The sequence below is a fragment of the Pseudomyrmex gracilis genome, unplaced genomic scaffold, assembly GCF_002006095.1.
Source record: "Pseudomyrmex gracilis isolate BER0280 unplaced genomic scaffold, ASM200609v1 scaffold_81, whole genome shotgun sequence".
NCBI classification, from domain to species: domain Eukaryota; kingdom Metazoa; phylum Arthropoda; class Insecta; order Hymenoptera; family Formicidae; genus Pseudomyrmex; species Pseudomyrmex gracilis.
In genome coordinates, this window is record NW_018020665.1 from 442,707 (window position 1) to 457,332 (window position 14,626).

Here is a 14,626-nt window from a genome sequence, read left to right on the forward strand (position 1 = left end):
AAAAACCGGATTCACGGTGCTCGTGAGCGGAGGAACAAATAGCCGCATTTACCGCGAAATGTGTGTGTGCGTGGTGTAAATGCGAGGTGAAGTAACGATCGAATGACGTGATGCTAATTTACATATCGAGTTGGACGATAATTCGTGACACGTATTTGCCGGTAATCGTTTTTGATCAATAATATCGCACGTCTTTCGAGCTTTGCGGGAATTCTTTTCTCATCTCTTTTAGTCGTAATTAAATGCAAAATGATTGATTCCGTCGATTACGGCACAACGGTCATACACGCCGGCGAGCGACATAATGAGCGCGCCTGGAAAAAAGGATAATTATCCACTTACGACGGAGCTTGCTTTAGTTTAGCGTTATTAGCATGATGTCGGCCGTAAGGAGCGGCGGTTCGTGAAATTATAACCTCCCGTAACTTAAGGTAAACCAAGAGACTTTACTTACCACCGCGTTACTTCCTCGTTTGTGCGCGCGTATCAGTTAAGCTCCGCAAAAGATTAAAAATGTCGCAGCGGATCTGCTTCAATCAGATTTTCATTTCAAGCTCGTGGAATTATAATATCGAACAACAACACAATATCAAAATCAGTACGGCGTTATTAGAAGCGGAGAAAACAAGCAAATCCAGTGAAATTAAAAATATCATAAAGTTAATCAAAGAATTTTAGTTTCCAATTGTCTCGCGTCACTTGTAGCAGTGGCGCTACAAGTTCGTTGCTTTTGTTTTTTTTTTTTTTTTTTTGCGTTCTCGTTTCCGGTAAGAGAAAAATACACGGTAATGCGCGGTGATCAACCGTGGATTCTTGCTGAGAGAAAACCGGGAAAACGAAGTCGTATAAACACCGACGCCGGATTTCGCCTTATGTCGAATGGACAATTAATTTCTCGCGCGCGGCATCAACGCGCGAAATTGATAGCCGGCACCTGACATACCGGCCAAGTCGGTACTTCGTAACTGCCCATTACGAAGTTTATTACGGTTTCCTCGAGTACAACAGCGCGGCGGCTCTTATATCTATGGAAACGCGCGAAGGCGCACGTGGTAAATATGTGCCCGCGAATTACGCCCAGGAGAAGAGACCTGTTAAAATGGCGATTTCTCTCTCTCTCCCGTTAGATGTATAAATAAGTCTGATCTCAGTTCCGCAAGCAGAGGTTGCCCTTATCGGAACGTTGGGTTTGAAAAATTGCGTCTGAATTCAACAAAGAACACATACATCGCAATATACTTTCACATGACGACTAACGTGGCAGATAAATCGCGAGTTTACTCGTATCGTAAAACCATCAAGATAAATAATAATCACTTTAGCTATATAACTTTTCATTTAAATTATCTTCATTCATTTTTTTTTTTTTTTTTTTTTTCATCTCTCTTTACGATTAGTTTTATCTCAACAACGCGGATAAAAGTCATTCAAACGAAATTGAGTCTGTGATTCTCACGTCAACAATTACAACACGTTGAAAAGTTAATCTTGATGGGACGCGTAATCAACGTTCCGCTAGAAATTCGCGTGTATCTCGAAGTGGAAAGCTCGTCTTCCTGCGGTCGAGCCGCGCGTCGTGGCGTAAGAATTAATCACCGCTGACGGCAATATGTCGGCTTTATCAGCCGATTACTTTTCTCTTGCGTCATTAAAATCGGAAGTAATCTGCGTAATATAATTGTAAGGCCAGGCGTGTTTCCCCGCGCCTGTGTGTATACGCGTTCGCGTTCGCGTTTATTTATAATCGGCCGCGATGCCGAACCGTCGGAAAGAACGCGCGCTTATCGCGCAGCCGTCATTTATTTCGCTGACGATATATTATCATCGATAACTGGATACCTATAACCACCGTCAAATGGATTACGCTTAGATTTACGTTGCAACGTGATTGAACGCCGTAGAATTGTACACAACATTACATTACATCGGTGCGCATGTAACCGAGACATTTACGCTTATAAACGCGAGAGATTAGCGCAAATCTACGCGAAATAAAACGCCTCAATGCCGCGGTGTCTTCGAGTTAATTCGAGGCATTAATCAAGTGAGTCATTCTAATCAACTGTAAGTTTCTCAAAACCTTTACATCTCTGTTATCACATCTTTCAACTGCTTTTGACACATTCGCGATACTATCTCGCTTCCGCACTTTACACAGTAAAAATCATTCGATCCTATCTCGATGTGATTAAAAACAAAAACGTATACACAGAGTTTTTAATACATTAACTTTTAATGAATAAAGAAAAGATACGTCGCATGCGTATCGTTAATTAAATGTTTAATATGGATTAATGTAAGGTTTTATTATCTTTCGAGACGGTAGAGTTCAGGGAAAAAAGCATTACTTTGATATATCGATCGGCATTTTTAACTTCTTAACATTCATTTAATTTACGATTAAAATCTTCATTTCGACGAAACACTCCCTTCGTTACGTACCGCTAATAGAGTCGTCGAATGTAAGCGGTAAATAATTGCGCGTCACGAAAACGATTTTTCATTAACGTCTATGCATACGTAAACAGCGAACTTCTTTCGCGCAAAAAATCGCGAAACTTTTCGCGCGAGGTTGACGATGCACGTAGAACGCGGCGCGGCGTAAAAGCGCTTACGGGAAAAGATATTAATCGATGCCGAGGCCTGTCGTACGTAATTTAGAATCGAGTTATCGCAATGCGTCCGCGTCGGCTCCTTCGGACAAAATTAATAACAATTTGCGGTAATGGGAGGCCTCCCGTAAATTACGAATCGACGAGCGAACGTTGTTTTTAAATTTCGCTCGCCGCGCGCAACCGCGCGGCGAAAGTGCGACGCGACTCTCGCAAGAGGAGAGAATATCATCGTCGTGCGAAACACAGCGGCGAGATATACCTGTAATTGAACGACTCTTAAATATTCATCAGGCGCGGTTCATTCACGTTTAACTTTCGTTCGCTGATGTCGCTATTTTAGTAGCTGCGGCTTGAATGGATAAAAACGAGCGTCAATGACACGGGCGATGATAAATGTCGGTTCTTAAGCTCGACTGTCTCTTCTCTCGAGGTGAAGTTTTACTACGCGTTCCGCCAATTTTTATATCGCATTTCGTGCCGGAAGCGGTTTCCCTTTCGTGATCGTTTCCGCTCGAAACGGCGACGCGCTGATGACGGAATAAAAAAGCACGGCGCTGCAAGGTGGCTAATAACTCATAGTAAAGACATAGCGACGAATAATATTCTTCAGAATAATTTAGTATCAACGTATCGCGGCGAGAGTTTTAAATGTTAATCAATATCAAAAGAGACGCACAAGTGTTGTTGCAATTGCAAAAATTGTGATTTTGCAGAAAGGGAAGCCAGCGGTTCTGGGGTCGCTCGCGGTGCACCGCCGATTCCCGAGACGATCAATGCGGAGGACGAGCCGGAAACGGACGACACCGGCAGCACGAGCGGCAACACCGTCTCGCCGGTAGTGAATCCTCTGCTCCAGGAACGCTCAAACTGCGAGGAACTTAGACACGTAGTCTGTCACCTGGAGACCAAAGATCTGTGGGACAAATTCAACGAGCTCGGCACGGAGATGATCATCACAAAGACCGGCAGGTGAGTCAAACATGTTTCGAGTTATCGATTTCCGCTGTTTGAGAGGAATGATCGATGTCCAGATTGATCTACGCTGATTTCGTTATCACAGATAAAACCGGAGTCACTCCGGAGATATTCGGTTCGATAAATTTCACTTTTTCAACCACACGAATGGTGATTGCTGGATTTTTCACTCGACGATGTTTTAAAATTTATTAATTATTACTGATGTGTTATAAATCATATCTTGTTTATATACACACGTAATATGCATCGCGTATCGTGATTTGTCACTTGTTAAGCCTGTGTTTCCAGTTTGCGATACAATTTTTATCGTTTTCTTTCGAGATAATATCAAAGTGGGTAGATAGGTGTTGCGCGCATGTTTCGCAATCAATCGAAAGATTGCCTTGTGGAAACAATTCCAGTCTTGTTCCTTGGGGGACAGCGCTATCCCCGAGTCAGCCAGCTGACGTCCGGAGAATTCCCTCGGGACGTTGTACCACTAATGCATTGTAGGCCGGGTTTCTCTTGGACAACGTCGAGGCGATTGACTCTTTCTCATTACTCGCGGCCGCTCGCCCTTTCGTTCCGAAACCGCCACCGTCGCCCCGGGGCGATGTCGCTGCAAACTCAATCACGTCCTGCCATGGGTCACGACACGGCACCCACGAAAATTCCCTTAGGGGACACCGACGATAACAACGGGCTAAGGTTAGGGCGCGAGAGGTGTCGTTACTCTGAGCAAGCTGTCACTTTTCTGACACGTTACACCGAAACATAAGCACAAACGTTCTAATCGCATTAAAATTACGATTCTTCAATCACAAAAATCGAACAAGATAAAATTTTGAAAAAAGAAAAAACAACAATATCTTTGTTTCTGAGAAAGAATTTTATACCTCAAACACAATTGAAATTTAGTTTTTTCACAATTTGATAAACAAATAAAAATTCCCAACATTTATCTCTCATATACATCTGTCGCGATAAAAAAAAAAAAAGTTATTTTAGATAAAGAGAGAAGAAAGAGAAAAAATTAACGATCGGCGAGATTGTGTTTGTGCGACGTTATTATTGCGACAAGTATCGCTGGTGAATAAAAAAAACTCTGCAGCTGCAGCGAACAGATCACGAGCCTCGAAAAAACGACGGGAGAGAGAAAAAGAATATTAAGATTTTCAAACGTAAACTTTCAATTCGTTTAAGAATGTAAAACCGCAAGAAGGCAATCGACTGAGTGAAACGTGAGCTTAGTTGTGCGTACGCGCATTATTTCCGTTTTATAAAGGACATCCTTTTTAGGAACAAACAAATTCAACGGCGCATCACAAGAAAGTAACATAATGCAGCGCAAATAAAAGAATAAGAATATACAAATATCGTGTGTGTGTGTGTGTGTGTGTGTGTGTGTGTGTGTGTGTCTAGTAATACAAAACTGTGAAAGAGTTAAAACTACCTGGGCAGCAGAAATGGTGGTTTAGAGGGGCAGGGGGAGGGAGGGCAGGAGAGGAGAGAGTGAGGATAAAAAGCGGGGGAACGAGCTGGTGGCAAGCGGTGGGTTAAATTGCTATATTGACCGTCAGTCAATTAGTCGGGCCGGTGTAGAAACCGGGCGAGCTTATGCCAGGTTTATAAGGGTCCTTGGAACGAGCGGTGGCGACCGGAGGCGTGAGGATTCGAGTGGGATCACACTGTGAGGGGAGAAGTCCTGGAGGGATCTCGGGACTGCCTCCTACCTCTTCGCGGAAGGCGGCCGAGAAGTTTTATGTTCGCGTTCGTCTCGACTCTCACGATATACCACCTCAAACATATATCTCCGACTTAACGACGGAAATGCTAACATCGGACGCGAAGGTAACTATTTGACGGAAAATAGTCCTTTATATCAATGTGTCGGATCGAGATGACTTGATCGTGGAATATGAAATGCATCTTTGAGATAATCAAAAAATGCGCGTTATTCACAGAAAGAAAGGATTTACAGTGACGTGGCTGTAGTCGTGCGAAAGATATTTACTCGTCTCAGGTGTGCTACCAGATGTTACACTAAAGCAATTGTGAAATATATACACAATCACCTTGTATATCTCGGATTATTTAATATTATAATCGACTTTATAATACATATATGTTTCCACATTTTTTTCCGAGATGTTTTTGCATAATGTTTTTATCACACAAAAGGCGTTAAAAAAATATTACTTTCAAATCAAAAAGTTCTCAGTGAATCGAAGAAAAATATTAGGCTTTTATGCGGGAAGGGTCGCGAGAACCGGCCCAGAAGGGCGATTTGAGGTGGAGTGGTCGCGCGCAACGAATACCATCAGGATTCCCGAAGAAGCGGGAAACTCCGGAAGCGAAGAGAAAGGAGGCGGAAAAGATGGTAAGGGACGACGCGGCCGACGCGCGCCTAATTGCCCGCCACGAAGCCAACATCCCTCGCTCTTTATTCTCGTCGCAGATATCCTTCCTTCTCCTTTCTCTAAAGGGTGTGTTCCTCCAGCTGGATGCGCGCCTACTCGTGCGTCGGTAATTAGATCTGCGTCTTAGCGACACTGTGGTCGTCGCTTCCTTCAGCCGTCAACTTACCGCCCCTTATCGTTCTCGAGACTTTCCGCCAAATCCTAAGCAATCTTGCGAGACTCCCCTCTTTCTCTTTAACCTTCTTGTCTCTTCTTCTTTTTTTTACGCTCGTTCTTCTTGCTCTCATGTTTCACTTATCTTCGATGTTCTTGAGCCATTTTTTGAAAAAATCTACGTTACAAAATTAATGTGTTAAAAATTAGGAAGATAGTTTATGTCCTTTTATTTTCGAAGATTCTTATTCCTTTAGCAAGCGCAGACTGAATTTTCAGACACATCCTTACGACTGGGAATTTGGCGGATAATCCGCTGGAAGAAAGTCGCAGGCGTCTTCGAGGTCTTGGTGTGTCGCGAGAGAAATGGTCGCGTAAAAGAGGGGAAGAGTCGAAAATCAGGCAAAACGAACGAGGGCAGAGGACAGTAGGATTCACCTTCTCCCTCGTTCAATTCATTAACAAAAGACGGTTTGATAAATAAAAGCATTACTCACACTCGTGGCGCTGGCGGGATGAATGCATACCGAGTCGACAAGGACCGAGGAGAAGACGTAGATAAGATCGGCGGGTGTCCCCGCGTTTTAGTGGTCGAGCAGCGGGAGGCCCGACACGGTATTAATGTTTGGCCTCCGAGGCAAAACATTCACGCCAGACTTCCCTTGTCCTCGCGACCCCCCTGGCCCATAATCGCTAGTTTGGACCCGTTGCTCTCTCTCTCTCCCTCTCTCTCTCTCTTCATCGCGTCATTCTCTTTCCCGTACATCTTCGATGACCGTGAACAGGTCAACCTTTAAAATTATCCGCGAATCATCCCGGAGAATTGATTATTGAAACAGCAGTTTGCTCTATTTTTTGTCGAATTTCAGAGAAACGTTCCAGTTTTGTCTCTATGCGAGCGACCTCTATTGAGCTTTAGTTAATTTTAAATTTTGAATTTAAAAGCTTGATTTTGGAAGTTTTAGACTTGTTTTTTTTTTTTGACCGAAGATTTTCTTGTATTTGCTGTAGGCGGATGTTTCCGACGTGCCGCGTGTCCTTCAACGGGCTAAAGGCTGATAGTCGGTATGCGGTCCTGATGGACATTGTACCGGTCGACAACAAGAGGTATCGGTACGCATATCACAGAAGCTGTTGGCTGGTAGCCGGGAAGGCGGACCCTCCGGCGCCACCCCGGCTGTACGTTCATCCGGATTCACCGTTCACAGGCGAACAGCTCCGAAAGCAGGTCGTATCCTTTGAGAAAGTCAAGCTCACCAATAACGACATGGATCGACACGGACACGTGAGTATAAAAATTTTTTCTAAGCGACAACAAACTTATTTCTTCTCAACTTTTTTCATTAAGATACAATCGCACAGATTAATGTAAATAAATGAAGTTTTATTATTTCCGTCAAGTTTTAAAAGATGTTTTAAAAAAGAGATAAGAAACGTACCGGAGAGAAGCATATTAGTTTTGTATCGCTGATTGAATTATTTGCGTTCAAACTCAATGAACATGTGAATAAAACCTCAGCAGTTGAGCGCTGTTCATTTTCGCATGAATAATCTCTGCACTTCCGGCCTCGGTTTGCTATAAAAAGTCAACTTCGACGAAATGCAGTTTCCCAATTCGTGTTACGACGGATGTGTTAAGTTTCTTATTGAATTAATTAATTTATAAGATCTCATCCGTCTATTTCTCGCGCGGAGGTATCTCTGGTTAATTTCTCGTGACACTTGTCAGATCTCCGCCGCGAAGATCGACCTCTATTATTAAGCTGTTATAACGACAGAATGAGTAACTTAATCGCGCGATTTGCGACGCTATGTGAAATGTCTTGCCATCGTTCTTCTGAATGATACGCGCGAACCGGCGAAAAGCGAATGAAATAAAATTGGTAGAGACGCTTCTCTGTTTCCTCCATCTCAACACTTACCACTGTAAAAATTATTCTTGTCGTAAGATGTAATATATTACTAATCAAATTTATTATCTATATTCTCCTTTCTGTTAGCGTATTCAATTGTTTATTATTTTTTATTGGATATTTTATTTTATTTTTGTTCTTGTGTAAACGTAGAGGTTTTATAGCAGCAGTTTCGCTGACAACTGTCTCTTGGTGTGTATGCTGCACATTTATTTCTACATCTTTTATTTATACATATATTTTATTTATTAACTTGTATACTAGTTATGCCAATGAGACATACTAGATATGCTAATAATTATTATTGAAATTAAAAAAAAAAACAAGATTATAATTTATCAAAAAAGATGAAGAAGCAATAGTGTGTGTTTTTTTTCCGACACATCTCTTAGTTCAGTTTGTAATCGTTATCTCGCGCGAACATTCTATCGAGTCGTCGACATTTTTCTACAGACTGTTTCACAGAGACTTTTCCACGTTTTCTCGCGATGGCAGACGTGGCCGATCTACGACAGCTCGCGCATTAAATTTTTACACGTTACTCGGCGCAGCTGCGGCTAAAAGTACGACATCGCCGGCGTCGAAGACAGCGAGTGCACGCCTACCGCGTCCGCCAGTTGTTGCATTAATAAATCGACCGGCATCGATTGTTAGGTTCAACAAAGTTCAGCAAAGTGGAACGCAATACGATGTGATGTTTTGCTATATTTTGTTGCGAAGAGGTTTTACACAGCGTTTATATCTTACCTTCCTCTATGTTGTATTCAGACTCACATTTTACTCTCCGCGTAAGTTTATTTCCCGTAACCATAACATGACACAGTTGCTTCAACCGATTCGCATTTAGCGGAATTCAACGGCGATGACATTGTGAAAATAAAATTTTATTTAAAAAATAAGATAATAAAAACTGTTGTGAAAGTAACACTTGCGTTTCACAATGAATATTAGTGTATTTAACGATTAATTTCGAGTCATTTTTTATTTGACCTTCAACTCAAACATATCATCGAATTAAGAATTCGACTAATTGCGAACTTTTGGTCGCGCGCGAAAAGGAGAAAAATAAAGCCGACAAAACGAATTTCATTGTAGCGTGATTTAGTCGCTCCGCGGGATAATTTGACAGTCCGTTGTCTCGTTTGTCATAAGACACGAGAATCTCAGCCGCATCTTCACCCTCCTCGCCCTTCTTCTGGCCCCCTCTCTTTGCCCGTTTCATTGTCAGCCCGAGCTCCTCTTTCTCGCCGGCGCATCGGGCCCTCCCCCTCCCTTAATTCATCGGATGACTGACGTAAATAGGAACTCCGATTGGGGCAGCGCGCTTCTTCACGGTACTCATTTTGTATTCAGGGTGTTACACGCTGCCAGACGCGAGCAAAGTGATTCTTTTGAACGGTAACGGGGAGCTCCGAAGTGCTCCTAATTCATATACACTTTTTCTTCACGCGGCCGATCTCTTTTCTGTTGTTGTTGCCGCTGTTAATACCATCGAGCGTCTTCGTCGCCGATTCACATCTCTTGAACTGACGAAAGTCAACGTGAAATTCGATGTAATCTCGCCGTCTACGTCTTCGGGAGAAAGATGAGCCGTTAGCGATCCGAGGATCCCTAATGGGGTCTCTTCAAAATAAGGTCTGGATGGGAAAGAACGAAGCACGCGAGGAGAAATGAAAAAACGCGCGTGTGTGACGATGTCCGATATCGTCGTCCATTCGAATTGTTCAGTTACTTCGTTTCGGCCTTAATTGGACGAAATCGGACACCCGCAAATCTCGCGTTGAGAGAGTCTTCGGATTGCAATATACGTATTTATGTCTCTGAATTATGACATGAGACGAACGTACGGATAGAATTTCACATGCGCGAAAATAACAATTTATTAACTGTACGCGTCATGTGAAGAAAAATAAATCGATACAAAAAAAAAGAAAAAAAAATAAATCGACACACGTATTCATTTTGTTGTAGTAAGGTTTTTGAATATTTAAAGGAAACAACTGATATTAACTACGTATCACATATTTGAGATACGCATACAATATTAAACATATGTCAGATGTGTCTGAAAAAAAAATAAAAATACCCACTGAATTGAATGTTTGAAATGTTTTCCCGCGCGGCAACCTTGTGCTAATATTGGGAAGGGAGAGGCGTCTATTTGGAAAATCGAGCGTTCACCGGGTCCGCGCGTTTATTTGCGAACGTGTATCCCTCCATTATGCGAATGTCTACACGACTGGTGTTGTAAGTTGGGACAATTTGCAGCTGGTGCTGAACTCGATGCACAAGTATCAACCGAGGATCCACCTGGTGAAGCGGCCGGACTCGGGCACGGCGAAGCCGATCGTGGACCTCGAGAAGGAGCCGCACAAGACCTTTATATTCCCGGAGGCCATATTCACCGCTGTCACCGCCTATCAGAATCAGCTCGTAAGTTTCACTTTGTTTCTCGCTACCGTTAACGCTCCCGCCTTTTCTTTTGTTCACTCGCTCTCTTTCTCCTCCATCTTTCATCCCGCGCGGCGGGTTAGTACGTCTGTCCGATCGTCCGTCCGGTCGCCTCCGGTCCTCCGTGTCTCGGCCACGTCCACACGGGACTGGTTCCTCCATTTCGCTCGCCACGGCTCTCTTTCATCCCCGATAATCGTTTCTGTCGAGAGCGAGCGATCGCGCTAAGACACTGGCGTAACATCTTGCGTATACATTGGCGTTAACAAGTACTGCGAATACGCTGCGTATAAAGAGAATTTGTTTATCTTTTTTTTTTTTGCAATTATACAAAATATTTAATAGATTTTTGTACAAGATAGTTTTGCTTTATGATGTATTAATTACTTTTATTTTTCAATCATGTTTTAAATCTCAAATTAATTCAAATTAATTAAGTTGAGTATATTTTGTAAACTTATAGTGTGAAGTAAGTATGGTGGTCTTTGGTGTTTTACTAAAAAAAGCAAAAGAGTTATATTTTACATTATACGTGGGCTGTGATTAACTTGTTAATTTTTATTTCAATTTATTATTGTAGTTTGTACAGTGAAAAAGATTCAAATAAAAAAAATTTTTTGTTTTATACTGAATGAAAATGAGACACAAGTACATCTTGTGATTTGGCTCGTCTTAATACTCTGTTTAATCAAATTAATAATATTTTTTTGAAATATAAATTGTACAAGGCTCTATTATTATTTTCTAAAAGTTTGGATTTTATATAATAAATAAATATTACATATATAACGGTTTGAGACAATATTTCTGTTATAATGAAACATTGTAATTCGAACATATTAATCGCTCGAAAGTCATTAGATGTGTGACGCGTCACACAAAGAAGTTGGCAAATATAGACGCGTTAAAAACGCGAAGATCCCCAAGTAGATTCGCCACTATTATAGCGCGGTATGCGAACTATCAAAAGGCGCACAAAACAGCCGAGTTATTCGTAAGGAGAACGCGGAGTCTGCTAGTCTCGACCTCTCGTCTTCCGTGTCCAAGTTCAGATTCCGTGTTCAACGTCGCGGGAACGACGGGCATTATCGTATTTCACGATAGTCGTTTAGAACCGACCGCGGGCGTCATGTGTGGTCCAGGTCAGCGTCGTTCGCATTCCACGGGCGTCGCGGCGCGTCTCGTTCCACCATCTCGTTGCCGTCGAGAGGAACTCAATTTCGTCGTCCCTTCTGCGCAAGGCAGCGACGCTGGAATTTCGGATCTCGACGCAGTAGGTAAGATCTACGATCGCCTCCACAGAGGCGACAACGGACAACTATCTGGCTGTGTTTCCGATGTTTATCCCGGTCTCGTTTAATCGATCTTCTTCTTTTTGGACCGCGAGATCAGCAATATGTTTTGCTGTTCGTTCTCCTTGAGAAATAACGGGTTTTTTTTTCACAGGGAGAAAGCACGCTTTAATTCGGACGAAATTCTTTGCTCTGATTCTTGAAGAATAAAAAAAAAACTTTCGGCTTGAACACTGTTAAGGCACGTAAAATATAATGACAGTGCGATTCTCTAATTGCAATCACGTGACCGGATGATCCGCTTTTGATTCACGTATATTTTAGCGTGACACTCGATCTCGTTAAGCATCTCGCGGAAATACTGGGTGTTCTTCATCATCCGCTTTATTTGTCCGTTGCAAAGTGTTTCGCTCGGGATTGTCGTAATTTCGACAAAGTTTTTCAAAAAGACAACGCCGGTGCAGACGAAAATCGACGGAATCGGCGACTCTAACGGGTGGTCCCACGAACCCTCGACGACTACAACAACGACGACGACGACGACGACGACGACGACGACGACGACGACGACGACGAGAGCGACGCGGTTGTTGATGATGATGATGAGGTGCGAAGAGACGCCCCGGCAATTACCTCAGGCCAGTTTCTCTTCCACGCCGTCCTCTCTTTTGTGCCTGTCGCTTTCTGCGTCCTCTCGTCTCGTCATTATCGTTCTTTGCGGTTTCCTTGTCGCCTCCGAGTTTCTTCCGTTCTCCTGTCGTCGTTTTTTTTTCTCTCAAATTTTTTCCGCGTCTTCCCGAAGAGGAATGTCGAATGTCATCGGCCGATCGTTATTTCGATTGTCAAAGCTTCTTCGAGACAACATCCACATTGTTGATATTCACATTCGTCCTGATCGAAAAGAGCAACATAGCTTAAATCTTCTCGCGGTAATAATCCCGATCCGATCGGGGATAAAGTGTTCGCGAACATGGCGAGCGAGCGCGAACGTCGCTGTGGCTTTTCAACAAGCTCGAAAATAGACGGAATAGAGTGGCGGGGATCGAAGAAAAGAAGAGGCGGACGATTATCGCGAACGTCAGCGGTGGGCGCCGCGGTCAAATGAGAGCTAGAAGACGAAGAAGAATAAAGGTGCATCGTGGAATGCACGTTAGTGACGTAGAAATGCAGCGAAGTGCGCGACCGACGGCGGATGCCGCGAGGTAGATGAATAGATCAGATACGGCTTGTTCAGAATGTGAGACAAGCCTCCCAAGATTTGGTAAAAAAAAAAAAAAAAAAAAGAGGCTACAGCTGTTGACAAGATCGGGATCGGCAATATATTAAAAAGACTGCACGGCGAGATGAACGCAAGAGATACTGCGAGTCTGAAATAGTTGCGGGCAAAAAAACTACACGGCAAAACTATTAACAATAACATTAACATAAAGGAGATAAAGATAACGATAAAAAACTTTCCGTGGTAATGACAAAATGCTAATTTTGGAAATAGTAATGCAGAGAATCTTTTTTTTTTCGTTAGTTTTGCATACCCATTAAATTCGAGAGATTTGGTTTAAAATACTCGTTAGTGTGTGAAATGTATTCGATTACCACGTACGGCAATGCGCAACTCAAGAAATTTCTCTGACACATGCTGAGTTTAACAAAAGATAAAGGATGAAAAGTGTGAAACGCGAGTCGGCACCATCAGCGCCGGCGAGTCGCGGTTGGTTGCCTGATGGCAAACGATCTCAGCGGAATGATTCGGACTCCCCATCGGCGAACAAATTCGTATGTACAACCGATTTTTGGCACAGATTCCCCGAGTTCGCTCACTGTGCGCCGTTTCGAAACCCATTCGTCGCGGTTTGCGCGTTTCTCATCGCTCGTCGTCATCGTCGGGGGTGTGCGCTCGTTTAAAGAAGACTGCCGTCTTTCCTCGCGATGCCGCGTATCGTTGCGCACGCTTTTTGCCGTCTCCAGTACCCGGCGGGCTTCCCGTTTCCCTTCCCGAGACTCATAACGACCTACGCGACCGATTCGATTCGTCTTTCTCGCTCGCACCACGTCATAATTCATAACCTAACTGCCGTTTCTCTTCCTTCCCTCCGGCTGCTGCTTGCCGTAGTTCTCCATCCGTTCTGCCGGCTCCTTATCGCCCCCTGATGTCGCCTCCTCTCTGGTGCTCTTCGTCATACTTTCCCGGTCGCGTCGTTGTGGACATTCATTATGCGAACACTTCCACGAGCATTTACGTCCAAGATTTCCATTTCTTTTGATCTTTCTTTAATGAGAGAGAGATGTGAAGATATCAGTAACTTTGGAATTAATAAAAACAGGAAAGGCTCTAAATAAAATAAAATATTTTTCATTATTTATAATCTTGAATAGGCTTATTTTTAATAAATTTTTAATTGATAAAAATAGAATTCAAGATCTAAAGAAATATACAAAATAGATAAATAAAATAAGTATCTTGTAAATTTTACAATAAAAAAATTAAAAATGAAATTCAAATTGATGAAATACAATACAATCGTATTGAATTTCTTTGAAAATAATTGTTTTCACTGTGTCAAATCAACAACGTTCTTTGTTGATTTTAGATAGAATCAGTTTCCACTCCTCTCCGAGAGGAGTTTGTCTGTCAGTATGAAAACTGCTGTCGCAACCGTCTTTCAGTCGTTGCTCCTTATTTGCAATTGCGTCTGTACTATATCTACGCTCGAATTGTTTTCGTTGCTTTGTATTTATTTATCGACTACACAATGTCACAGTCGACGCCTTCGTCGTCGTCTATTATCCACGACTTGTCCACTTTGTGCGCGCTTTCGTTTCTCATG

At 42.8% G+C, this 14,626-nt stretch overlaps 1 protein-coding gene across 2 annotated transcripts in view; it reads left to right on the plus strand.

The window, feature by feature from the left end:
* Positions 1-14,626, plus strand: part of LOC109855125 (T-box transcription factor TBX20-like) — a 40,519-nt gene that overhangs the window by 12,457 nt on the left and 13,436 nt on the right. For both annotated transcript variants that reach the window (XM_020428985.1, XM_020428986.1), the window contains exons 2-4: positions 3,329-3,584; positions 7,157-7,430; positions 10,327-10,491. In XM_020428985.1, the coding sequence (XP_020284574.1) occupies positions 3,329-3,584; positions 7,157-7,430; positions 10,327-10,491 (695 nt within the window). The remainder of the gene's footprint in view (positions 1-3,328; positions 3,585-7,156; positions 7,431-10,326; positions 10,492-14,626) is intronic.